The sequence below is a fragment of the Coturnix japonica genome, chromosome 34 (assembly GCF_054131305.1).
Source record: "Coturnix japonica strain WE chromosome 34, WE-NBRP24, whole genome shotgun sequence".
NCBI classification, from domain to species: Eukaryota; Metazoa; Chordata; class Aves; order Galliformes; family Phasianidae; genus Coturnix; species Coturnix japonica.
Window position 1 is genome coordinate 3,195,147 of NC_140696.1, and position 26,506 is coordinate 3,221,652.

General features: G+C 43.0%; 1 protein-coding gene across 7 annotated transcripts in view; it reads left to right on the top strand.

The window, feature by feature from the left end:
- KMT2A (lysine methyltransferase 2A) overlaps positions 1–26,506 on the top strand; it is a 43,689-nt gene that overhangs the window by 2,851 nt on the left and 14,332 nt on the right. For 3 of the 7 annotated variants that reach the window (XR_014938226.1, XM_032449092.2, XM_015883849.3), the window contains exons 2-26: positions 6,725–6,794; positions 7,558–10,226; positions 11,484–11,661; positions 12,031–12,265; positions 13,727–13,791; positions 14,371–14,742; positions 15,360–15,433; positions 16,199–16,327; positions 17,167–17,280; positions 18,476–18,622; positions 18,882–18,977; positions 19,664–19,784; positions 20,556–20,669; positions 21,005–21,189; positions 21,452–21,625; positions 22,219–22,329; positions 22,556–22,629; positions 23,094–23,287; positions 23,677–23,783; positions 24,325–24,462; positions 24,558–24,716; positions 24,853–24,970; positions 25,055–25,133; positions 25,387–25,547; positions 26,041–26,226. Coding sequence is in view for 6 of the 7 variants with exons in the window: in XM_015883849.3 (XP_015739335.2) it covers positions 6,725–6,794; positions 7,558–10,226; positions 11,484–11,661; positions 12,031–12,265; positions 13,727–13,791; positions 14,371–14,742; positions 15,360–15,433; positions 16,199–16,327; positions 17,167–17,280; positions 18,476–18,622; positions 18,882–18,977; positions 19,664–19,784; positions 20,556–20,669; positions 21,005–21,189; positions 21,452–21,625; positions 22,219–22,329; positions 22,556–22,629; positions 23,094–23,287; positions 23,677–23,783; positions 24,325–24,462; positions 24,558–24,716; positions 24,853–24,970; positions 25,055–25,133; positions 25,387–25,547; positions 26,041–26,226 (6,070 nt within the window). In the remaining variant the exon portion in view is untranslated. The remainder of the gene's footprint in view (positions 1–6,724; positions 6,795–7,557; positions 10,227–11,483; positions 11,662–12,030; positions 12,266–13,726; positions 13,792–14,370; positions 14,743–15,359; positions 15,434–16,198; positions 16,328–17,166; positions 17,281–18,475; positions 18,623–18,881; positions 18,978–19,663; positions 19,785–20,555; positions 20,670–21,004; positions 21,190–21,451; positions 21,626–22,218; positions 22,330–22,555; positions 22,630–23,093; positions 23,288–23,676; positions 23,784–24,324; positions 24,463–24,557; positions 24,717–24,852; positions 24,971–25,054; positions 25,134–25,386; positions 25,548–26,040; positions 26,227–26,506) is intronic. The other 4 variants (XM_015883852.3, XM_015883850.3, XM_015883851.3 and 1 more) reach the window with 4 other exon arrangements.

The window sequence follows — 26,506 nt, forward strand, 5'->3', positions numbered from 1 at the left end:
CAAGTATTTTAGCTTCGGATGTTCTTAACCACTGACTTGTTCTGTGTGTTGCAGTCATAGTGAAGAGCACAGCACCAGGAAGCCTAGGACAGACTCTTCTCTCGCACAGCACATGTTTCTGTATGGCAGGAGCAGAGGATGTGAGAGGAGCTCCAATTCACCTGAGCAATGAGTGGGTGCTGCCTGTGGTCTCTTGAGGAGAGCATGGCTGTGTGTTCATGGTGAGGTTCTGGTGCCTGCGTGGTACCTGGCTGTGGGTGCATCCATCTTCTAGTGAGGGGCTTCCATGAGTTCCCTCTCTCTGGGCTCATTTTGCCCATTGGTGATGCTGGCATCGCTCACTATGGGGCTTTTTGTCCTCCCTGCACCACATCAGTATCAGAAGTCAAACCTGGATGTTTAATCAGTGTTTAGCTGACTGAAGTCACGTGGATGAGGCCTGCTTGTGTTTTTAGGGACATCTATTTTGTAGGCTTCATTTCTATAATAAAGCTCTCAGTTCTGGGATGTCATGACATGCTCCCCAGGTTTCTGGTGGTGCTGTGTGTGTACTTCTGTTGTAGTTCAGTTTTTCATTGAGTTATATTGAAACCATTGAGCTTTAAGAGAGCAACATTGTGATACTTGATTTTGGCACAGCAGGAGCTGGCAGAGGGGGTTTTTGCATAAGCAAAGCTCTCTCAGGTTGAAAACAGTGACGCTCATAGCGAGTGTCATCCTTTCTGCTTGGTGGGAATGACACTTAAGTAATAAGGGGAATTTGTTTGTGTTTTCTGCCCGTGTTCTGTTAAACGTGGTATAAAAGTGAAGGTGGTGTGTGGCTGTTGAATATCTGTTGGAACTGTCACTGCGAGCTCCCTCAGCATCACTGCAGTTTAATTGAAGCTTCAGGACATAAAAGCTGACAGTGTGTCGGATGTGTGCTGACAGTTTACTTCATAAATCTGCAGCACTTGGAAAGTTAAAGCTAAGTTGCAGAAACTCGAGATTGGAAACGGGATGTAATAGCAGCGATAGTGTCTCTAGCAGTGCTGCTGTAATTATACATGGATCATAATGTTTTATGGAGTGAATGGTAGAGCCTTTGATGGTGGCTGATGGCTGGCTTGGTTTGTGATGTGCCACAGCGTGTGTGGGGAGGGGTGGCTTCTGTGTCAGCCAGCTCAAGTATGGATAACTTGTTTCCTCTATGAGCATCACAGTTCTGTCTGCATTGGGATTTCCCTTCATAGTTAGTGCTGAATAGTTACTGCAGAGCTGGGAAGCACGGGTCTGCTACAGTTAGTGTTATTAGTGACTGTGAGTTGGGGCACAACTGTTTCCAGGTATGATATAAAGCAAAAGGCCTGAAGATGAAGGTGGGACAGATTGCAGCCTGAGAGCTGTGCTCTCCTTCACGCTTTCCTTTCCTTTCTGAAGGGTTAGGAAATCATTGTCAGAAGTGTGAAAACAAGAGTACGGTTTTTAACCACCCTGTTTCTGAAGTTCAGTCAGCGTTAGCGAGTACTCAGAACCCTCACAGTATCGGTTCTGTCAGGTTTTTTAGAGGACAGCAATTTGGATTTCCCCATGAGAAGCTGTTTTCAATGCAGTGATACTCACTGCTCCGGGGGTTTCTTGGTGCTGGAAAACTCAGAGGGCAGATGTTTGCAGGAGTATCTCTTGCTGCCTTTTGTTGTACTGTAATCAAAGTGCTGAACTGCAGCTTTTACTGTACCGCAGGCGAAGGAAATGAGAGGAAGCTCGCTAACTCTGAGTCAGTTGTTCATCTCCCAGCCCCTTTAGCTGCCTTTCAGGTGCTTCCCAGCTGAAGCAGCGTCCTCCTGACCTGTTGAATGCATAGGAGACCACTTGTGGCTTCCAAGAGCAAGCGGTTGCTTCTCTCCTGTGCCTGCACACAGGGGAACATGCTGCTTCTCTCTTGGCCTCTTCTATTAGAGCACCTGAGTATAACATACCTGCCATGTATTGGATGGCATCCTGATATCAACCAACCTTTGACTGCAAAGCCATCAGATCAGGAGGCTAAAGGGTGAGTAGAGAGAATCACCATGCAGTGCTAATCTTGCTTTTTCCTTCCAGCATTAGTGGCTGCTGAGGATGGTGATGGAGAGAAAAGCATCTTGCAAGTTGTCCAGTTGTGTTTTACTGACAGCACTGAAGGGTCAGCCCACACTTCAGCCTTGTGCACACTGACAGCTCTTGGGCATGAAGTTATAGAGATGCTGCAAAAGGTCTGGCAGGAAGGTGTGCTGTTTGCACTGAGCGAAGCAAGAAAGCAAAAGAAATACTTTGTAATACTTTTGTGCTTCGTTAGGTGGCATGCATTTCTTGAGGAGTGAAAGATGAGTCATTGTTATTGAAGATAATTTTTTTCTTATCCTTTGATACAGCGACTGCAGAGCATAGCTGTGTGTGTGCAGAAGTGTCAGAAGCACTTCAGGCCATGTTTTGGTGTCTGGGCAGTGTGCTGAGCTGCGTCTGCTTTTATTTAACCACAGCTTTGCAGTTCTTTCCATCTCTCAGTTGTGGAAGTTCAGCTGAAGCATTGCTTCCTAAGTGTTAGTTGTAGAGCACAGTGCCAGTGCTCTGTGAGCTGCAGACTGAGGCTCTGCTGTTGCCTTTCTCTTGCTGGATGCAAGTTGAACTTCTCTACACAATAGTACAGCTGACGCTGAGTGGTGGTATTGCAAGTGAAACAAGAGCATTTCTCAACTGCTTTAAGTATTCCTACTGTGCATCACAAGTCTTCATATGGAGTATTGACTGATGGAGTCGTAGCTGGGCACATGGGAACCGCCTGTGTTTTGTTTGTGGGCTGTTAGAATTGAGCCTGTTGCTTGTGGTTTGGGCCAAATAGTGACAGCCTGGCTGTGTTGTTCCCCCCTGCTGCTGGATATTGGGATTTTCCTAGCAAGCTGGCAGTGCTGATCAGTGCACCCAGGGAGACTGTTGCAGTTGGTTGCTCTGTGTGATTCTCCAAGCATCTCCCAGCACTACCGGGGGGTCCACCTGCCACAGAGCAATGAGTGCCCCCAGAGTTGGGCTCTAGGGCTGCTCATTGCTGCCCTCTGAGGATGCCCGTTGCTTTGGAAGGAGGCCCTGAGACACGGTGCTGTAGTTACCAAGCATGCTGCTGAATGAGCTGCTAAAAATAGCTCCTCTCTTTCCAAGAAGATGAGGTGCTGCAGAGCTGGGGCCAAAACCAGAATGGTGAGTAGGAGGAGAAGCGAGGCAAGGTTCAGATAGCTCTGCTTTTAAGCAATACAAGAGGTTTGGGTTTAGTGATTCTGACATCATCGATGAGAGACCTCTGCAGTTTGACAGGTCTGTGGTGGTTTGGGTTGTAGTATTACTCAGAGATCAGAAAACCAGTTCGTTCAGGACAGTTCTGTGTCTGTAGCTGGGTTTTCCTCTGAGAATCTTCAATCAGAAGTTCCTTGAAAGGTCATTTTGCTCCTGAGTTCAAACAAGGATGTGTCTGGGACTTCCCTGTTCTTGCAGGAACCAGGTTACTTCAAGGGAAGACTTCACTCATCTGCTCACAACCTCGAGGTCTAACCTGGGCTGTGAGTTAAGTGTTGGGTGGGAAGGTGCATTGGAAGCTGGGCAGCCCCTGCATGCAGAGCTGTTTTGAGCCTTGTCCATGAGGTGAGCCTGTCCTCATCCCGTTACTTATAATCCCGCTGACCTTTGTGTTGCATTATTCTTTCTCAGGTAAATGAGGCCATGTGCAAAACCGTTGTGGTTTTTAATCACTCTCCATCTGTCGTGTTTTATAGCAACTTTGGGGGAAAAAAAGAGGGGAGACTTCCTTCTTTATTTGTCTCCAAATTCAGTTTTGCCATACGACTGACCGAATGGATAACAGCCACATTAATGCATACTGGTACTTAGCAGCCTCCTCCATCATCGCTAATTTGGCTGAATTTACGTGACCTCCTTCTTACTTTGTGAGAATGACCACTCTGAGGTCAATGATACCCTCGTGAACATCACCGAACAAACCTGAATGGCGTATTGGACATGGTATTTCTGAGAATGGAGCCAAAGTAATTAATTTTTTGGAGAGCCTCTTCACTGTAGACAATTCTTGTGACTGCTTGGTAGGAAATAAGAGAGGATGATCATTCCCGGGGTACTGGGCTGAAGCCAGAGTTTATTTAACCCATTGCACTTGTCTCTTAATGGTGGCCAGGTTCTGATTTGTGGACTGTTAGACAGTTGGTTTTTATCCTACTTAATTCATGGCCCCAGACTCCATGTATTTGATGAGAGGTTGTGTGTTTCCAAGTTGTTTTGTGATGGCTGGGGCAGGATAGTAGCTCTGTGATATCTTATGAAGCTTCAGAATAGCAGGAATGGGGATTCTTATTGCAGAAACTGTGCGTGTTGCCTTGAATTTTCTCCACCTTTCCTCCCTGTGTGGTTGTAAGGAAGCTCTGACCTGGGTCAGACCGCAGGGAAGCAGATCTGAGCAGACTTCTTAGGGGAAGTAGAAGTGGTGCTCAAGTCTTTATTTCTTTTCATTAAGCTTATGGAAAGGTGGAGGGGGGAGGTCACAGACTTTCTTGGTGGGGCAAGATTTTGCTCATGTCTCATTTCTTTTTGTTCCATACGAAGAAGAAACCCCAACTTACGTGACTGTACTTTCTGGGATTACTTACTTCCATCTAGGACAGGTTAGTGTGAGACATGAAGACATAATATTCCAGATGCTTTTGGTATTAAGAGCCTTAAAGGTGTGCTTTTCACACAGCAACACTGTGGGTCCAGAGCTGCAGCTGTGAGCTCCCCTCGTTCAGCACTGTTTCTGCACAGCAAATGAATGAAGCACTGGGGGTTGTTTAATTGGAGCTGAGAGACTTGGAACTGAATTGCTTTATGGAAAGAAATCATTGCTATCTTTTACACCAAGTGGTCTTTAGGATTAATAGTTATTGTTAGCCTTCCTCTCAGCAAGGAGTTTAATTATTTTTTCCCTCAATTTAGCTTAGCAGCCCCCTTATGAAGCCTCCAAAGCCTGTAGCTGTCAGCTTGTTTCACATACATCCTCCACAGCTCCACACGTAGTCTGTCTTAGTGCTTGAAGAGGCAGATAAGATGTTGGGGGAACAGAGTGCAAACAAAATCCAGAGCAGGTCAGGTGGATGTGCAGGGAGCACTGCTGGCCTGGGAGTGGGAATGGGTGGTGTGGCTGTAATAATGGCTTGGACTTGTCCAGAGGGAGCATTGCAAACTGCGTGGGAGCATCGCTTTTGTGATCTGTTCTTGTAAAACAGAAGGACAAGGGAAGAAAGAATTTAAAGCTATTGTAGTGGGAGTGACAGTTACATTAACGGAGATGTAAGGGAAGAAAGGAAGGGAACTGAAAACCATTGGAAGTTCAGGGCCAAATGCCAATGACTGAACTTTGAAGGCACTGTTTAGAGGAGAGATTGGGAATGATGGTTCAGGGGTTTGGTCTCCCAGAACAGCTCTGCTCTTGTGCTGCTCCCCATTAAACCTATAGGAGTCAGGCTAGCTCAGCTACCCAAGTGGAATTGGTGTATTTTAGGTTTGTATTTCCTAATACCTGAATGAATTTTGTATTCCTGGGCATGGTCATGCAGGTTACCAGCATGTGGTTCAATTTCTTTAAAACTAAACTGTTGTTTCAGCAGTTCAGACTTTCTGATCATAAGTGAATTAGGTATTTAACATATAAAGCACAAGATGGGAAAGAAGCGCAGTTTGAACATACTCTTGAATCAGCCCAGAGCTCAATTAAGCAGTTGTTGTTGTTGATTTGCGCTGCTGAAGGACTCCCCTTCTGTAGTATTGCACCTTTTTCCTTTCAGTATACTATTTTTCAAGTGCTTCCTCTCTCAGAGCTCATTGAAGACTCAAGTTGTTGCCATTAGAGCTGTGGAACCTTCCTAGTAGAACAAGAAGATACTTTCCAGCATGTAGCAAGGGTGCACAGGTGCTTAAAGAAGCAAGCAGCAAGTGGCAGAGGGAATTCAAGAATGGGGAACGTAATTGCTCGAGGTGAAATTGCACCAGGAAACACAGATCAGCATAAAAATAGAGTCACAAACATTGGTGGCACATCACGAGGATTTACATTTGCATACTCCATGAGAAAACAGACTTAACAGAGTGCCTTGAGCATTGCCTTGGGGTATTGATTTGCTTTGCTGTATTGAAAGTGGCCATTTCACAATTCAGCAGCTTTTTGTGGCATGAGCCTTTTTGCCAGTTGTGATTCACCTTATGCTGGTGTTACTTCATTTGTTATCTGCACCTTATCTTACAGCACTTGTTGTAGTGTTTTTTGTTGTTGTTGTTTTTCCTGATTCTTTTTGGTTTCTATTGTCACCATCAGGGTAAAGAGTAAACCATACTGGTTAGTGGTGTTTCCATATACTCAGTGCTGTTGCAGGGTGCCAGGGCTGTTGAAGAGAGAAGGATGCCTTTGGGATTGCTCTATCTTCATGTCAGCAGTTGGAATTCATTCCAGCCTGTTGCTCAGCTTGGAGGCCATTGGGTGGTAGAAGTGTTGGGGTAGGCTACATCTGGAGGCCTGCGGGATTGGCAGAAGCCCTGAAACTGTGCTTTCCTTCCAGGGGCTGTGAGCACCTCTTTTGTGGGAGGAGGGGGAGGCTGCTCAGAGTGGGGGGCTGAAGGGAAGTAAAGGCCCTGCTGAAGTTCCCAAATGTTAATCCTCTTTTTTTTGTTGCAGGATGAACAGTTCCTAGGTTTTGGTTCAGATGAAGAAATCAAAGTACAAAGTCCCACCCGGTCCCCCACAGGTATGTTCAAGTAGCAGGAATGCATGTTGACTTCCTGTGCCCCTTTGTGATGCTGTTCTCATGTCTTTCCTGTTTCTTGTCTTAAATCTCATACACCGTAAAGGGCATTGGATGGTCCTTGGAATCAGTTTAGTTTTGGGTGCTGTCTGTCACTGTGGTGTCTTTAGGTTTGATCTGTTCAAGAGGTAGGTTGAAATGACGATGGGTCTGAAAGCAAATGAGTGGTTTTGATTTAGGTTCTCATCAGTAATTGCTCTCGCCACAGTACTCTACTCATTCACCACAACACTGTACTCAATTAAGCCTTGCCAGTGAATTTTATTGTGGACAGCCTTGCTAATAGGGTATTTCACATGAAGAATGAAGCATGTAGTGAGAGCTATGTGAAGACCCAGAAGTGGAATAGCTGGGTTGGTGGGTGTGGATTGAGATGCACTGGTAGAGGTGAGTAATCAAGTCCCACGTCTGCTTGTTGATTCTAACTGGAGTCCTGAGTGCTAGATGTATTTCAAAGCTAAAACTAGGGGTTTTGTTTTCTTTTGTATTATTTTACTTAGAGATTTTGAAGAGATTATTTTGTGATGGAATTCTTTATCTATATATTAATAAATGCTATTTTTATTTCTTAAGGAACTGAGATGTTTTAGCAACTTGTCCAGTTTATGTGATTTATACCGAGTAAATACCTTTGTGACCTGGACAATGCTGATCTGACACTCAGGGAAATTTAATGTGTACTCTGCTTTCTCTACTTCCCTCTCAGTTAAATCTAGTCCACGAAAACCTCGTGGGAGGCCCCGGAGCAGTTCTGACCGGAGTTCAGCTGTATTGTCAGACTCTTCATCAGTGTGTTCCCCTTCAAGCAAGTCTGAAACCACATCCATGGAGAAAGTAAAGAAGAAAGAACTGAAAAGTGGGGAAAAGAGGCGAGGAAGACCTCCAACACTTACTAGCGTAAAGTTCAAGTTGTCGCAAGTTAAGGACACATCAGATATTCAGAAGGGAAACAAAGAAGATAAAGAGAGTCTGAAAAAAATCAAAAGGTCACCGTCCACTACGTTTCAACAAGCAACTAAAATTAAGAAATTAAGAACTAGTAAACTCTCCCCACTAAAATCTAAATTTAAGCCTGGGGCAAAAATTCAGATAGGGAGGAAAAGTGTTCAGATTGTGCGCAGGAGGGGAAGGCCGCCATCTTCTGAACGTTTGAAGACTTCCTCAAGCTTGGTCATAAATTCACAGCTGGAGAAACCCCAAAGGATACGTAAAGAAAAGGATGGCACACCGCCTCCTACGAAGGAAGAGAAGACTGCTGTCAGACAGAGTCCACGCAGGATTAAGCCTGTTAGGATCATACCTTCCACAAAAAGGACAGATGCAACGATCGCTAAGCAACTTCTGCAGAGGGCTAAGAAGGGGGCACAAAAAAAGATCGAGAAAGAAGCAGCCAAACTGCAGGGCCGAAAGGGGAGAACCCAGCTTAAAAACATCCGACAGTTCATCATGCCAGTTGTAAGCGCTATCTCTTCACGGATTATTAAAACACCCAAACGGTTCATTGAAGATGAAGACTACGACCCTCCTATTAAAATATCCCGACTAGAATCCACGCCAAACAGCAGGTTCAGTGCTACGTCTTGTGGATCCAGTGAAAAATCCAGTGCTGCTTCTCAGCATTCATCTCAGATGTCTTCAGACTCCTCCCGGTCCAGTAGCCCAAGCGTCGATACGTCTACAGACTCTCAGGCTTCTGAGGAGATGCAGACGCTTTCCGAGGAACGAAGTAATACTCCAGAAGTTCACACACCTCTACCCGTTTCTCAGTCCCCTGAGGATGATAACGGCGACAGGAGAAACAGAAGGTTTTCGATAACAGAAAGGAGTTTTGGCCAGAGGACTGCTAAAAAGCTGTCAGCCTTGCCAAGTGTGCCACAGCAGCAGTCCTCCTCCTCTCCTCCTCCCCCTCTGCTCACTCCTCCCCCACCACTACAACCTGCTTCCGGCATCTCAGACCACACTCCCTGGCTTATGCCTCCTACCATACCGTTAGCCTCACCCTTTCTTCCCACTTCTGCTGCACCAATGCAAGAGAAACGTAAATCAATTCTGCGAGAGCCAACGTTTAGGTGGACCTCTCTAAAGCATTCCAGGTCAGAACCACAGTACTTCTCATCAGCAAAATATGCCAAAGAGGGTCTTATTCGCAAACCAATATTTGATAACTTCAGACCCCCGCCGCTGACACCGGAGGACGTTGGCTTTGCGTCTGGCTTCTCGACGCCAGGTGCTACGGCTCCAGCACGTCTGTTTTCTCTTCATTCTGGAACAAGATTTGATATGCACAAGAGAAGTCCTCTTCTGAGAGCTCCGAGATTCACTCCAAGCGAGGCCCACTCCAGAATCTTTGAATCTGTAACTTTGCCCTCATCCGTTGGTCGAACCACTACGGGAACTTCTGCAACAGGTGTCTCTTCTAGGAAACGAAAGAGAAAAGTGTTTAGCCCTATCCGCTCAGAACCCAGATCTCCTTCGCACTCCATGAGGACAAGAAGTGGGAGACTTAGTACCTCTGACCTGACAACTCTCACCCCACAGTCTTCTGTCTCTTCCTCATTAACTAGCATTTCTGTTAGTTCTCTTGCCACTAGTGCCTTAAATTCAACTTTTACTTTTCCTTCCCATTCCCTAACACAGTCTGGGGAATCAGCAGAAAGAAGCCAGAGACAAAGGAAGCAGACTAGCACTCCAGCAGAGCCTTTCTCATCTAGTAGTCCTACTCCTCTCTTTCCTTGGTTCACAACAAGTCCCCAGACAGAGAGAGGCAGAAACAAAGACAGGGCAACAGAGGAACTGTCCAAAGATAAAGACGCTGATAAGAGTGTGGAGAAGGACAAGAGCAGAGAGAAAGACAGAGAGAGAGAGAAGGAGAACAAACGTGAGTCAAGGAAAGAGAAAAGGAGAAAAGGGTCAGAAATTCAGAGTAGCTCTGCTTTGTTTCCTGTAGGTAAAATGCCCAAAGAAAAAGTTGTCAGTGAAGATGTTGCAGCATCATCTTCTGCAAAAAAAACTGCCGGGCGGAGGAAGTCTACAGCAATAGATCCTGTGGCAGATGTTTCCACTGCTGCTCTGGTAGATACAACAGCCATCAAAACCAAAACATCCAAGAAAGGTAGAGGAGGGTTAGACAAATCAGATCTGGAACTCAGCCCTGCTGTGCCATCTTTGGAGAAGGAAAAAGCTCTGCGTCTCTCTACTCCTGCTTCAAGCACCGTTAAACATTCCGCTTCCTCCATCAGCTCTATGTTGGCTCAAGCAGACAAACTGCCAATGACTGACAAAAGGGTAGCCAGCCTTCTGAAAAAAGCAAAAGCCCAGCTGTACAAGATCGAGAAGAGCAAGTCCCTCAAGCAAGCAGATCAGCCAAAAGCACAGGTATTTTTGTCCTTTTTTTGTGTGTATATGTTGTTTTGTTGTTATTTTTTTTTGCTAGGGTCCATCTTGTTTGGAATGCTCAGTGAAAATCACGAGCAGCTTTCATACCCTGAGCGTGAAGAATTAACATGCCAGGCTAAGAAGCTGTTAGTGCAACAGATGGTAAGGGATCCAAAAATGAGAAGGCATGGGCAGAAGTTGAGGGGGAGAGAAAGCTGCTGTGTACTCAGCTCAGGGGAGCTGGGTGCAGTTTTGGACAGCAGTACAATGGAGCTTGTTATTAGGTTTCTCTGTACGCATCTAAGCAAAGTGAACATCAAGGGTAATATGCATTTTTAAAAGCACAGTTCTAACAGACTGCAGTCTTTCTGAAGATGAAGTTGATCTTGTTCTCTCTTCTGTAACTGTTTCATATGATGATCTGGTCTGTTACTTATGGGCAGAAGCAAAATCCATTGGGATTTTGCGTCTGGCTGAAGAACTGCTTCCTACTGCTTTCTCAACATTTGCCCCACCACAAACCCTCCCTGCAGTCTATTTAGGTATCAAAAAGGTAGGTGTTATATGATAGCAATACCTTTCCACAGAGTATTTCCTTTTTATTTGAACTATTACTTTCCCTGATAATGTTAATGTTAGAAATTATTAGTTCTTCTCTTTTGTCCCCATATGAAAATGTATGTGCCTGGCATGCTTACATTAGGAAACCCAGACCCTTGCAATTAATTGTTTGGGGGAGTTCTTTTATTAGGATATATCTCAGAATGTTGCATTGAAAACATGGAAAATAGCACTAAATTGCTGCATTTATCACCTCAGTAAACACAGTGCCCTCATCCTGGCAGCTCCAAAGCTGTCAAAGAGCCTGATTTAAACAGCTTGACTTTCTTCTGTCTTCTGCCAGATCAGTTTGTACCCAACGTTAGTCTGTTTATCCTGATTCCAGTCAACTCTGGATTTCTAATGCCATTGCTTTGATAACATATGGCTTCAGGAGTGAGTTTGCTTTTCAGTAACAGGTAGAATCTTTGTAAATCCATATGAGCAAAACTTCTTGTTCTTTTGAATTATCTTCTCTTGGGTATCTGAGGCTTAGAAGGCTGAGAGTCTTTATTTTTACCACAGCTTTTACAAAATGCAAGCTAGGATGTGCTTTAATTCTTCTTAGGTTATTTAGAAGTTTCCATTGCATGCATCACAGTCCCACTTTTGTACCTTTCTTAGGAACACTGTCTGTTTTCATATCTTGAAATCCAGGGACAAGAGAGCGATTCATCAGAAACGTCAGTCCGAGGACCACGAATAAAGCATGTTTGCAGGAGAGCAGCTGTTGCCCTGGGCCGAAAGCGAGCGGTGTTTCCTGATGACATGCCCACTCTGAGTGCCTTACCGTGGGAAGAGCGAGAGAAGATACTGTCTTCCATGGGGAATGATGGTAAGGCTTCCAATTTTCACTTGTGGATTCATGGAAAGTCTGCTTTCGTTGACTAGTTGGGTTAATGGCATCTTTCCGTTTGTATTAAATACAACTGAAATCACATCTGAACCTGTGAGGATGAAATCTTTGAGCAATTCAAATGCCACTAGGACAAGGTTAACCCTTTTAACCATCGTTAATTTTACAGACATCTGTTATGTGCTGCACTTGAGGTCTGTTGAAGGCGGTGTGTGTGTATGGACCTTGTATATATGTGTGGCTCTGAAGATGAACTTAGATGTAATAGAATGGATTCCATGAGCTCATTAGAAACTTCAGAAAGGTTATTTGACTTCTATGAATTCACAGAATTTTTTATCCTAATAGACAAATCATCAATAGCTGGCTCTGAAGAGGCTGAACCTCTTGCTCCACCTATCAAACCAATTAAGCCGGTAACCAGAAACAAGGCACAGCAAGAACCTCCAGTGAAGAAGGGCCGACGCTCGAGGCGTTGTGGGCAGTGCTCAGGCTGTCAGGTTCCAGAGGACTGTGGTGTCTGCACTAACTGTCTGGACAAACCCAAGTTTGGTGGGCGGAATATAAAGAAGCAGTGCTGCAAGTAAGTCTGAGTGTTTGAGAAACTGCTTGGCTAATCTGTGTACGGAGCAGGATAAGCACACCCACGCTCTGGGGTGGGAAACAACAGGCTTTGGATGAATTTGGCCCATGCTGAGGCTGGATCACTACAGGGATTTAAAAGCAATTTAATTTAGGAGTGTTGATCCTGATTGAAGGTGTGCTTTTCGTGAGCTCTTTCTGAAGTTCAGAAGACACTGTCACAGAAGCACTGAGAGCCATTTGAAATGAGACCAGTGACTTTCATTCAGCACTATGGGTTATTCATAGAATCATATAATGGCCTGGGTTGAAAGGGACCTCAAATATCATCTAGTTTCAACCCCTCTGCCACAGGCAGGGTTGCCAGCCACTAGGCCAGGCTGCCCAGAGCCACATCCAGCCTGGCCTTGGATGTCCGCAGGGATGGGGCATCCACAACCTCCTTGGGCAACCTGTTCCAGTGCATTACCACCTTCTGAGTGAAAGATGATTATTGCAGGAATGAATGGCAATGTATGCAGATATATTTTATCTTTTGTTCTCCTAGAATGTGTTTATGGAGAGCTTCCTTTTTCCAAACAAAGTTTATCTCATGAATATACGCTTCGTATAACAAAGATGTCTCTGGATATCATTAGGAACTCCATTACTTAGTTTTCCCATCGTTGTATTCATATCACTTAGTCTGAACCTTCTGCTTTTTTAATTGCTGTATCAAATTGATTTTTCCAGACTAGATAATCTGTCTGAAAAGGCAGCAAATGAAGTGGTATCAGAAAGATTGTGATATAAAAGCTATTTATAAAGTGCAGCTCTGAGAATTGCTATAGGGTGCTCATCTGTGTGAAAGCAGTCAGCAGACTTCTGAACATAAGTAATTTAACTCCTAGCAGCTTTGCCCCGGCCTTGGGCTGGGTTTCAAAACCACTGACTTTGCTACAAGAATGAAGGCAGAAACAAAGACTGTTGCTCAATATTTAGAAGACAACGTGCATTAGACATGAGGAAAATAGGAACTGAATGCTTAAAAAATATTTGGTCGCACTTAATCCAATCCCACTCCATGGAAACAGAATATATATGTATTTTTTAATCTGAAATGGCCTGCTTGGGTTACATATAACCTACTGGTGAGTGTCTGATGTTGTTTTAGAGCTCTTAGAAGTATTCTGATACTTAACAAATTCCAGATTCTAAGAAATGGGATCGATGGGGTATTTACCAGTGAAGCAGTGTTTTATTATCTTCAAAACTGTGTAGGTGGGGGGAAAGAAAATACAGGAAAATAAGATGCTTTTAAATGTTTCTGAAGAAGGAGAAAACAGTTTAGAGGAAGTTGGTGGATGCCTTGATGATGGTTTTCTTTCCTTTTTTGAATCATGTTGAATGTTTACAGAATACCTTCCTAATGTCTGCATTTTTCTTCTGATTTCTGATCGGGTGACGTGTTCTTTCTTTGCAGAATGAGGAAGTGTCAGAATCTACAGTGGATGCCTTCAAAAGCATATCTCCAGAAGCAAGCTAAAGGTAGGCTGAGAGGTTTGGCTCAAGTGCAGCATGAGAGAAACATTCGTACCTTAAATTTTGCTCTTTGTGACTGCATACGACTGTAAAAGTTTAGTCTGAAACCAAATGCTAACAGGGAACCTGGCTGTTTTGTTGGGGTTGTGTGATAGTTGTAGGAGAGATGCGAATACAGCAGGCAACTATAAACAGAGACAGCTATTATCTTTTTCAGCCTAGACTTGTAGTTTCTCCTCCTTTTTGTAAGGAACGGCTGCTGGCAGCTGATGAGCCTTCCCTCAGCACTTAAGCTCAGCCAGTTCTCAGAGGTTTGTTTCTTTGTTCCTAAGTGATATGAGGACTGATAAATCCCTTGGCACATCCTCATCTCTGACATAAGCCTTAAGTGAGCCGTATGTACATTGTATGTGTTTTCTTAAATCCCTGCATCCTTGGCACTGGACCTCTGGAGGTTTGCATGTTATTGTCACGTTGGTCAGGATGCTGAACCTCCCTCAAGATACAGTTTTAATATGCACTTGAGTCATCTGAAGTTGCACAGTTTTATATGTGTTGCTTTACTGATGCTTTTTTTCTTTCTAGCTGCAAAAAAGAAAGAGAAGAAATCCAAGACAAATGAAAAGAAAGAAAGTCAATCTGGAAAGAATCAATTGGACTCTGGACAGAAACCAACTCCTCCAACTGTTGTACCAAGAGAAGACAGTGCCGTAAAGAAGAGCAGCGAACCTGCTCGTAAACCTGTGGAGGAGAAGCACGAGGATGGGAATTCCTCTGTTCCCCCACCAGAGCCCAAACAAACCCCTGCATCTGGTGCCAGAAAGACTGGCAAACAGGCAGCCCAGCCAGTACAGCTCCCTCCATCTCAGCCACCGAGCTCAGGACCTTTGAAAAAGGAAGCACCAAAAGTTACCACTTCTGAGCCTAAGAAAAAGCAGCCTCCACAGCCAGAAATAGGTAAATGGGACTGTTTATCTTCAATATGTTTGAATCATGTTAAGTAACAGTATTAATGCTGCTAAAATCTGCTGGATTTTAAAACTGATAAGTGCTTTATGATCTGGTGAAATTAAAGCAAGTCATTTTGGTAATTTTGTTTAGAACTGGCTTCCTTTTATTGAACTGCGTAATTTATTGGGATGGGAAGAAAGATAAGTGACGACCTTTAATGTGATTTTTAGTTATACTGTCTTGAAGCGTATTTTCAATATTGTTAAGTTTACTGACAGTCTGAATGTTGAAACAACAGGAGCGTAATGTCTTAATACAAAAACATAGCCTAGCATTGCACATAGTACAGATCGGCGTGGACAGTGACCAGAAAGGCAGCTCCAGGACTTCTGTTGCTTTACACATGGAACACTTAAAGAGTTTGAGCAGACCAAGTTCGACTGGCCGTGCCTTGCAGACTGCCCCAGTCATAGCTGGTGATGTACAGTCACAAAGATGGTGGAAAAATTCCAGTCTAAAATTCATCTCTTTTTACACAGCTGTCTTTTTTTTTTTTTCCCTTCTCTTCTCTACAGGTTCCTGTTAGTTACTTGAAATACTCATAATTTTTCCCCCCTTCCTAGGCACAGAACAAAACAAACAGAAAAAAATTGCTCCCCGTCCAACTTTCCCTGTGAAACAGAAACCAAAAGAAAAGGTGAATACCGTTTTTTGTACACAGTCAATGAATTTCGAGAGCATCCATCTGTCTGTCTAGAAAGTAAAACTGTATTACTTAACCCTTCTGCAGATTTCTGTGTACTTGAAATACCTGTGGGAGTTCAGTTCTTCTCCTTTTCCTTTGAATGCTGATTTCAGACCGATCTAACTTGATTCCTAATGCTACTCAGGGTCTTTATGGTATTTGAGAAGGAGGTTTTCAGTCTTGTCGATGAGAAACATGTAATTTCTTGTGAGTTTGAGCAGGCTGTACAAATGTTAGGCTTTACCTTGTGCCAGTATGTGGATGCCAATTTATCTGGCCTATGACCATAATTCAGCTTAGGTGTTAATTTTCACTGAGATTTGTGTGTTGTGGGGTGGATGTTTGGTTCATCATTTAAAAAACAAAGCAACACTTAAATCTGAAAGGGAAATGTGTTGGTAATAATTACACCAAGAGTTGCCCCACTGGGACAAAGTAAAAAGATAGCACTGATCAGAGAGAATGACCCGATGGTGGGGGGAGAAGATGCAATAAATTGAATTAGAAATGCAATTGTTTATGGAGTGCTTTGGAAATGGATTGCAGAATGGTTACTTTCTTGCAACTTTTATACACCTGTTGATTCTGTGATGGTATGAGTTGGGTTTTTTTTTGGTGGTTGTTTTTTCTGGTACATAAATCATGTGCGGTGTTGAATTACTGTTGAAGTTTTGATGTCTGAGGTTGGGATTAATGCAGGCTCCTTTACTTGACTAGGAAAAGCCCCCTCCTATAAGCAAGCCAGAAAGCAGCACGCTGAATTTGCTCAGCACTTTGACTAATGGGAGCAGTTCCAAGCAAAAGCCACCTACAGATGGAGTCCACAGAATCCGAGTGGATTTCAAGGTAGAGGACAATATGTTTTAAGTATTTGAATATTAACTGACTCTAAACACTGGAAGTAGAGTCCCTCAAGAATGCTGACAGTGACTTCTAAGTTTGTGTGTCTGGTCCTGATCAGAGAGAACTGTAAATAGGAGCCAACCTGACTCGGTTAATCCTTAGAAGTTTATTATGCCTTTTTTTTTTTTCCTTATAATTAGAGTACTGGATGAAGAGACACTTAAAGCTTTAAACCTTAACTCTCAATGTGAGGATGAGCAAGAATTTGAGGTTTATGAAGATTGATTCCATTAAGATGGAACTATAAAACCTTACCTTGGGTCAACAAGATTTGGGGAAAATGTTAGTAATTTGTAATTCACAGTATTTGGGGGATATCTGGGGGTTTTAACTGAGAAATCATGTACTATTTTGAACAGCGATGTTGAAATAATAAAAATCAATTATTTTCCTAATATTTTTTCAGTCATTTATATAAGTGTTAATAACGGGGGTTATAGTGAGACCTCGTAAGTGTTTTGATACAAATATGGATTTTTAATAAAGTTTAACTATTGTGAAATTTCGTTTTTAGTGATAAGCCATTGTGAAGAACTTTCTCATGCTTGTTAGGCTTGCTTTCTGGAGAGGGAAGGTTAGTGTTTGATTGAGCTCGCTTGGCAGGAGAAGCGCTGAGTTGTTCCTGTTCCAATATATAAGGTAGACCAAGGCAGAAGTTAAAACGATTTCTGTTTTAGAAACGCTTTATTGAAGGCGCGGTGCATAAAGCAGCAATGTGAGCACTTTATACTGATGTTGTATTGCCTTGTTCTGCATGGTGATGTATCCTTTTGTACTTTCAGGAGGACTGTGAAGTGGAGAATGTTTGGGAGATGGGTGGGTTAGGCATCGTGACCTCGGTACCTATTACTCCCAGGGTGGTGTGTTTTCTCTGTGCCAGCAGTGGACATGTGGAGGTAAAGCATTGTGTTCTGCTGTTGATGACTTAATTACAGCACCATATTGTTACCAAAAAGAAAAGAAAGAAAGAAAGAAAAAAAAAAGCATAAGAACCGTAATCCAGAAGAGATTAAAATAATACCTGAAAACCTGTCCTTGCTAAACTTTGTCCCAAGATACTAAAGTGAAAAGCATACAAATTGTCTTTGAGGAGTTCTGTGGTGCTTAGTTTATACGTGAATGCTGTCAGCTGTAAGGAATGACGTTTTCAAGAGCCCCTGCATCTCTTCTAAAATGTAATTTGGGATCCCACAGCTGAGGTAAAGCAGGGAGTTTGCTTTCTCTTTGCTTGAAGCTAAGACATCTGCTCAGTAGTTTTGAAGTGCTGTTAGGCAGTGTTGATTTTCCCTGGGGTGCCCCTATCTCCAAAGAGTTGCAGATTGTTGCTGAAATGTGACTGGTGAGGTTTTGGTGCTGCATAAACACCTGAATTTAGGCTTGAGTTTTGGTAACTGCATTTCCAGGACAAGGTAGATGTCTTCTCAGAGTTTTCAGCCCAGACATCCTGGGAAGGTGATGGTAGCACTCTAGAAAATGCTCGAGTATGAGGAGCAAACAATACTTGAGGGAAATGGGGTTAAGTTCTGTGTGTGGACATCAGCGTATTTGAAGATCACAAGGGTCCAGTGGCACGTGGAGCCAATCCCCTTCTCTGTCAGGTTGCTCAGGTGAACCATTCTTCTGTCCTGTTTGAGCCTGCAGTGTTTATGCCCCAAGGACTGTTCTTTTTTAGGATGTCCAGCCTTGCAGAGGATACTTAGAGCTTTCCAATGAACCCTCTAAGCTAAACAGAGGGAAAGATGTCTATCTGCTCCATGTGTCCCTTCCTTCTCTGCTAAATGTGTCTTCAGTTCTGTTGGCTTGTGTTGCAGCGAGGGAGGGAAGTCCTGAAGAGGCCTATAGGCCTTTACCAACGCTCAGAACATGTAGACAAAAGGTATCAGACTCCTGTTTGCTGCTAGATGCATAATCTAGATAGACAGGTGTATATTTAGGTGCTCCGAAGTACACACACCATTTCCCCAGTGAAATATACCAATAGATGGCCTTGTTCTGTTAGTTGTAAAGCAGGATTCAAAGTAGTTTGGAGTGCGAGCGGGAATTCAGGAAAGCTTTTGACTTGCTAAAACCTCCCTCTCCCCCCCCTTGCAGTTTGTGTATTGTCAGGTCTGTTGTGAGCCTTTCCACAAGTTCTGCTTAGAGGAGAGCGAGCGGCCCCTGGAGGACCAGCTGGAAAACTGGTGTTGCCGTCGCTGCAAGTTCTGCCACGTGTGTGGGAGACAGCACCAGGCCACCAAGGTACCCCCGACCTCCGGGCAACCCAGCCAGCCTTCCCTGTGCTGCTCCTCAAGCTCTGCTTGCTCTAACCCTCAGCTGGGAACCGGGACAGCAGGTGGTGGAGCGCTGCCTCATGTGGTTGTGGACTTAGCTCAAGTCGCTTAGTTGCAACTTCCTCCTACTGCTCTGAATAAGAGATTAAATGTACAATGAAAATGTCCAGAATTTTGCATTCTTTTTAGCATCTTTGTTCCAATACTTTCTCCCATTATTCTTGTAGCAGCTGCTGGAGTGTAACAAGTGCCGAAACAGCTATCACCCTGAGTGCCTGGGCCCAAACTACCCAACCAAACCCACCAAGAAAAAGAAAGTTTGGGTGAGGTTTTTTCACATTTCTTCTTCGGTTAATTCCCCTGTTAACTGATCGTAACGCTGTGGGCCAAAGCATTCACTTAGCAGTGTGTGGAAGGGTACCTGTTGCATTGGCAGGTACGCTTGAGGATAGCTTTCTCACTGAGGCGGGTTGCTGCTTAAGCAGGTGGGGTTCGTATGAGAAGGATTTTGAAGGTTTTACACCGTTTTCACTTGGGATAACTCTTCTGATTGTAGTCTCAGAAGGTAGAAGAAGTTTGTAAGAATGGAAGCAGTGATGTCATGAACACGCTTAGCGCTGAAGCTTTGCCTATTAGTGTATTTAGTACTAGTTGTTTTTAAGTGCTTCTTCTACATTGTATTCAAAGCTGGAAAACTGATAAAATATAGTGTTGTATTTTAAGTGGAAGAAATGCTACAACTACGTAGGCTTTATGTGAAGGGAAAGGTGATATTTTCTCAAGTGTAAATATGAAATGTTATTTTATTTCTCCTTTTCTAGAATTAGCACCATCTCACTGTAAGGGGAGGGAGCTCTTTTCTAAGTAGTGGGAGACCTGGTGTTTGAAACTCATTCTGTTGTGTAAGCTTTCAGCTCTCACAAAGGAATAAAACCATTAAATTCATCATTAGAACAAAGGAACAGAAGCCCCTGGATGAAAGCAAATAACAAACGCATCCTTCTTCCAGATATGTACCAAATGTGTTCGCTGCAAGAGCTGTGGATCCACAACGCCAGGCAAAGGGTGGGATGCACAGTGGTCTCATGACTTCTCACTGTGTCATGATTGTGCCAAACTCTTTGCTAAAGGTACGTAAAGTTGTAATTGTTTATGGTAAGTACCTTCTCAGATGCTGTTTTTAATGAGATGGTGCAAGTGTTAGTTAAAATGAAGGCCTGATGAGCTTGCCAGTGGTACAAACAGGAGTGAAACTTGGTGTCAGGGTCAAGAAGCAGAGCATAGTTTGAAAGCTATGTTCGTGAGCTTCACAGTGCATAGCAAAAGTCACTACTGTTACATTGGGAAAGTGTGAGACTTCAAAAATTAAGTTCCATACCATAGAAAGGGAATTACAGACCTGCTGGTTCAGGACTTCAAGTAGCTCGTGAGGAAAAAGATGTTTTGAAGGTCTCCTGTCTTAAAAGCAGCACATTTCCTATTGTAAAATAACAGTTTGTTCTTGTGTTAGTTATGAGGCTTTTGAACCTAGGAGAGATCACTCCAGGGAGAAATCTTGAGTGTCCCTCCTACATTTTTGCCTGTGTCATTCTTGTCATTTTCATTCTACTCTGTAAAGCTGATTCACTTAATCTCATTGCCCCACATGCCTCCCCCCAGGAAAAAAAAAAACAAACACAACATCCCCACAAAAAAAGGATAACTGGTCTTTCAAGCAGGTTATTTTTGTGGCCATCATCTTCAGTGTTATAAAAGTAGATGTAATTGTATTGGCAGCTTACCATTGGGAGGTTTCAGAGAGCTTCTTTCTTAGCACACTAGTAAGTAACCATCTAGCCTTTAAGGTCTGTGTAGCAGTTGAACCTCTGATTAAAAACGTATCTCTCATTTCTTGTTTGCAGGGAATTTTTGTCCCCTCTGTGACAAATGCTATGATGATGATGACTATGAGAGTAAGATGATGCAGTGTGGAAAATGTGACCGCTGGGTACACTCCAAATGTGAAAACCTTTCTGGTAAGGCAAACTCTCATCTCTTCAGCCCCTAAGAGCATGAGGCAGCAGCAAACGAGTCCAAAATGGGAACGCTTTGGTCTTTCTCCTTGAGTGTTGCATTAGCACTCTCACTTGTCATCTGCTTGAGAAATACCTAACTAACGTCAGCAATAACCTGAAAGCTTAGGTCTTATTTCAAATGCAGTATGAATGAGTTACACAAGATGCTTTAGTTGTATAAAGGGTATCTGATGTAAACAGTATGTGCTGTATACAGGGTAAGGCTTTTCCGCACGTCTGTTCTTGACTAAATTAGTTCAGGTTGTTGTTTTCTTTTTCTTTTTATCCATCTCCAGATGAAATGTATGAGATACTCTCTAACTTGCCTGAGAGTGTAGCATACACCTGCATTAACTGTACAGAGCAGCACCCTGCAGAATGGCGTCTTGCACTGGAAAAGGAGTTGCAGGTTTCTTTAAAACAGGTTTTAACAGCCCTGTTGAATTCTAGAACTACCAGCCACTTGCTGCGTTACAGACAGGTAAGCTGAAGCCTGAAACGTATTCGGAAATAAGACTTTTGAAAAATGAGTTTGATCCTTATAGGTGGTCACTGCTCTGCCATGTGCCTTACTGATCAACTGCAGAAAGCTGTTATTTTTGTCCTTATGTTCTGGACAGGAATTCCAAGCTTGAGTCTCTTTTATGTTAATGGGAATCTCTGTGCTTATGAATGGGCAAGGGAGTACGTCATGAGCAGCATCCGCACTTCAGTGGCTAATATCTTTTTCTTGATATTGACAGGCAGCGAAACCACCTGATTTAAATCCTGAGACAGAGGAGAGTATCCCATCGAGAAGCTCTCCAGAAGGTCCCGATCCTCCTGTCCTGACAGAAGTCAGTAAACAAGAGGAGCAGCAGCCTCTGGATATGGAAGGAGTGAAAAGAAAAATGGATCAAGGAGGTTACGTTTCTGTGGTATGTCAGAGTGCTCCATTCTATTAATAGGTCCTATGAACTGCTTAATGACCTGTGGTATTTATAACTGAGCATGCTTAAGCCTTTTCTTAATGAACAAGAAAACAGGCTAATATACTGCTAAAAATAATTCTTTCTGGCACTCATGTTAGTGTTGGCCCAAAGACATGTAATTTACACTGTTGTATGCCTCTCTTTAATGGGCAGCGATGCTTGGTTAAACTGCTTTTGCTCTTAGTTATTTATGTTCATGGAACAGGATAGGTCATCCTTTATCTGCAGATCCTAGCAAGATTTTGGCCAAATGCCGGTGAAATAGCTCATGTAGTAGATGTGAAGTGTGTCAGCAGCCAGGTCCTGCTTAAAGAAAGGAGGGGAAAGATGATGGGTTCATTTGCACAGCCATTCTGCAAGCCAGTTTGCAAATACGCAGAGCTGCTTGCTTCTTTACAGCCAAATTCAGGCAGAATTCAATGTTCTGGTTCAGTCGTTTTGTCACCTGGAAGTTCACTTGATGCCTTAAAAGTAAATGAGTGATGTAGCTGTACAGGAGATAATCCTGCTGATCAAACAGTGCTGTGTTTTTCTTGCAGTTGGATTTTAGTGATGATATTGTGAAGATAATTCAAGCAGCAATTAATTCCGATGGAGGTCAGCCAGAAATTAAAAAAGCCAATAGCATGGTCAAGTCCTTCTTTATTCGGGTGAGTGGGCCTACAGATATTTTTAAGTCTCCTTTGTATCACACAGCTGTTTGTAGCTGTTGGAATCCAAAATGTCCATCATGCACATTTCTAAGAAGAAAACAATAACTTGTCAGTTGTTAGTGTTACTGAAATCTCTCTGGTTTCATAGTAGATCTTGGCTAAGTTTCTTTGGGTTTCTAGGTGCACTGGATAAGATTTCTAATGGAATGTTGTTTTCTTTCAGCAAATGGAGCGTGTTTTTCCATGGTTTAGTGTAAAGAAGTCCAGATTTTGGGAGCCAAATAAAGTAACAAGCAAGTAAGTAGTTGTCCTGGGTCTGACTGTGATACCGTGTGTGGTTTGCCAGCTGTCCAAGCAAAAAGTATTAAGAGAGCCTGTTTGTGAGGTTGGCTTCTTAATGATAATTATGGTGTTGTTTTTAAGAAGTAATCACATTGCCATTTTGTTTTATATACATGTCACTGTTCTGAAGCAGGGAAATCAAAAGTGTTACTTAGTACTAAGTGTGTTGTGTGTTGGGTTATCAGTCATCTCCTTTCTTACCTTGACCCTTCTGCATCTGTTTTCCTCCAAAGAAACACAGCTGTGTCACAAACTTTAAATGATAAGTGATTGATCTTAGCCTTTGTGAGAGCATGTTTAGACTGAAGGTGGTAATTAAATGAGCTGATACAGTATATTGAATGTCTGTAGTGCTTGCATACAGTGCAGAAGTTCATCTGGTGCAGCCAGGTCTAATGGCTGATTCCTTTTGTCTTCAGCAGTGGTATGCTGCCAAATGCAGTGCTCCCTCCTTCCCTTGATCACAATTATGCTCAGTGGCAGGAGCGTGAAGAGAACAACCACACTGTACAGCCTCCTCTGATGAAGAAAATCATCCCAGCTCCAAAACCCAAAGGGCCTGGAGAACCGGATTCACCTACTCCTCTACATCCTCCTACACCTCCTATCTCTGGTGAGAAAATAGATTGCAGAACCATTAGCCCCAAACTCAAAGTGCTTCACTTTGAGCCCTCTATTCATAGGGAGGGTGGTATTAGTTCTTCATGTGATTGAGGAATTCTGGAGACCCGTGTGACCTGAAATCACTCAGAGACTGTTACATATTGATATGTTTTTGAATAGAGCTTTGGCCCAGAAAGCCCATTCACCTGCCCCTGTTTCCCCAGGATGAGAGCTGTGTAGAGGCAGATACCTGCTTTTCCTTGCTTTACAAGCTGGTTATTCAAACTCTAGGCTGCTATTTGGCTCTTCTGCCCTGTTCACTTACTGGTAATTTTTCCAGATAAGTTTTGTCCTTCCTGACCTTCAAAAATGAAAAGCATTCTTTCTTTTAATGATAAGGTTCTGACAGAAGCAGAGAAGATAGTCCTGAGCTTAATCCACCTCCGGATGTAGAAGACAACAGGCAGTGTGCCTTGTGCCTGAAATATGGTGATGATAGTGCTAATGTGAGTATCTGGCATGCACTCATTTTGATAGTAGCTGACTTAAGCAGTATTACAGATTTAGTACTGTGAATAGGTCAGATAAGGGGTAGGGTAGGGGGTGCTGGTTTTTTGTTTGTTTTTTTTCTGTATCTTGGCGTGCCTTCTTTGGAATGAAAATGACCTCTAGCTGTCCTGTTGCCTAGAAAACAGCGTGGCCTTAATGTTAGACATGTCATTAAGGAATTCACCATGTCACTTTGCATCAGTTATGTGAACTGCATGCATTTCTTACACTGAAGCCTCTTGCCATTTGTTCAAGAACAGAATTTTTTTCCTTCCTAAGGTTCCTTTTTATATCATGTACTTAGCTGCAATCTTCTCTGCCTAGTTAACATCTCTCTTTCAAACTCTAAAAGTAATGCTGTCTTGTTAAACTTTCACTGGGGAAAGATTAAATCCAATGCAGTTGAAACCTACAAGGCTTTTTGTGCATTGCTGTGTCTTGTGTAATGTTTAAGGGAGAAAAAGAAAACGGGAAAAAAGGTTTCTTCCCATTCCTTAGGATGCTGGACGCCTTCTCTATATTGGCCAAAACGAGTGGACACACGTGAACTGTGCTTTATGGTCAGCAGAAGTATTCGAAGATGATGATGGTTCTCTGAAAAATGTGCACATGGCTGTGATCAGGGGAAAGCAGCTGGTGAGTATTTGTGTTCTGCAGAGGAAGGCACCTGACAGTTACGGTTGACCCATATTAGAATAAATAAACATTTACCTTTGTTTTTGCATTTGTAGAGATGTGAGTTCTGCCAGAAGTCAGGTGCCACAGTGGGCTGCTGCCTCACTTCCTGCACGAGTAACTATCATTTCATGTGCTCACGAGCCAAGAACTGTGTTTTTCTGGATGATAAGAAAGTTTACTGCCAGAGGCACCGTGATTTGATCAAAGGAGAGGTGAGATTCATCTTTCACACTTGCTTTGCTTTTGAAGGTGGGGACAGCCTGCAACTACAAACGTTTCTTAAGAGTTAATGTTGAACGTGTTCCTTGTGAACAAGTTACTGAGATGTTTTGTGGGTTCTTGCTCCAGGTGGTTCCTGAGAATGGGTTTGAAGTTCTTAGGAGAGTTTTTGTGGATTTTGAAGGGATCAGTTTGAGAAGAAAATTTCTTAGTGGCTTGGAACCAGAGAACATCCACATGATGATTGGTAAGATCTTGTTCCTGAGCACTTGTTTCATCTTTGGCGCTGGAGCTCTGTTCACAGAACTTTTCTCTTCCTCTCTCTGCTTAGGTTCAATGACGATAGACTGCTTAGGAATTCTGAATGACCTCTCAGACTGTGAAGATAAGTTGTTTCCCATTGGCTATCAGTGAGTATAAGCTGTTTCTTGACAGTGTCTTTTACTATGTCAGAAGTCAAACCGGCACTGAGGTAACATAGGTTGAAATCTACTGCAGCTTTCATAAACTCTTAACAAATCTTGTGACTAAGCTATCTGTGCTGTATGTTACACCAGAAAGCCTTTATCCTATGTAAGTTCAAGAAAATGCATACATGATAGAATGCCAGAGCTTACTTGACTGTTGAGTAAAGATTTTATGTATGTCTGTATTATCTTCCAGGTGCTCCAGGGTGTACTGGAGTACAACAGATGCCAGGAAACGCTGTGTGTATACCTGCAAGATCATGGAATGCCGACCACCAGTCGTAGAACCTGATATCAATAGCACTGTAGAACATGATGATAACAGAACAATTGCCCACAGCCCTGTTCCCCTTACAGGTAATGTTTGAAGGACTTTCTTAAAGTATATATTTTCTACGTGGAATTGCTATAGTGTATTCTTACCAGAAAGTCAGATAGTAACTAGGACTTTCTGGCTTTTAAATCTGATTTGGACCAGAATCCTGTTTATGATTACAATGTTGAGTGCACTGGCAACTTGGTAAACAGGACCCAAGCAGAGACTACTGTAGTAGTGCTTTCTAGTCAACAGAGCTGAGATTTTTCTAATGGTCTAAAACATCATAAGTTCTAGTGTCAGTTTTCACATGCACTTTGTGGGTCGATAGGTAATATGTTGATGACAAGTATTTTATGATGTTCTTAGGGAAAAAAACATCAGATGACAAGGAAGCAGTAGTGTTTGATATTGTGTCTAACAAATGCCCGGATTCTTCATGTGAAACCCTGAAGGCAGTATATGCTTAACCAGGTCATAGTGTTAGGGTTCAGTGATGACTTACACTGTTGTTTCTCTTTTATGCAATGACAGAAACTTTGTTCAAAGACAGCAGAAATACTCCTGAAATTGTAAACCCACCATCTCCAGATCGTCCCATGCATTCTCAGACCTCTAGTTCCTGTTACTATCCCGCCGTCTCAAAGGGTCTCAGGATCAGGACACCAAGTTATCCATCCACACAGAGGTCTCCTGGCTCTAGGCCTTTACCCTCTGCAGGTATTTCAAGTGTTGTTGACTTTGATTTCTGTTTTGGTGTTGTTTGCTTTTGAGATAACTGTTGGTGGGTTGGTTCAGTGTCTTTTTGTGACTGCATTCAGAATATGGTGTTTATTTTTGTGTTTCTGAAGAACATGAAAAATGTTAATAGGTTTCAGAGAAGGAACGTTCTGAAATGTGCGTAGTTGATATGACCAGTCAAAAAACATGTGATTGAAACAATTAGGTGTGTATTGATTTTGAAAGATTCAGATCTCTTGACAGTCTTCTTGTTCTATTT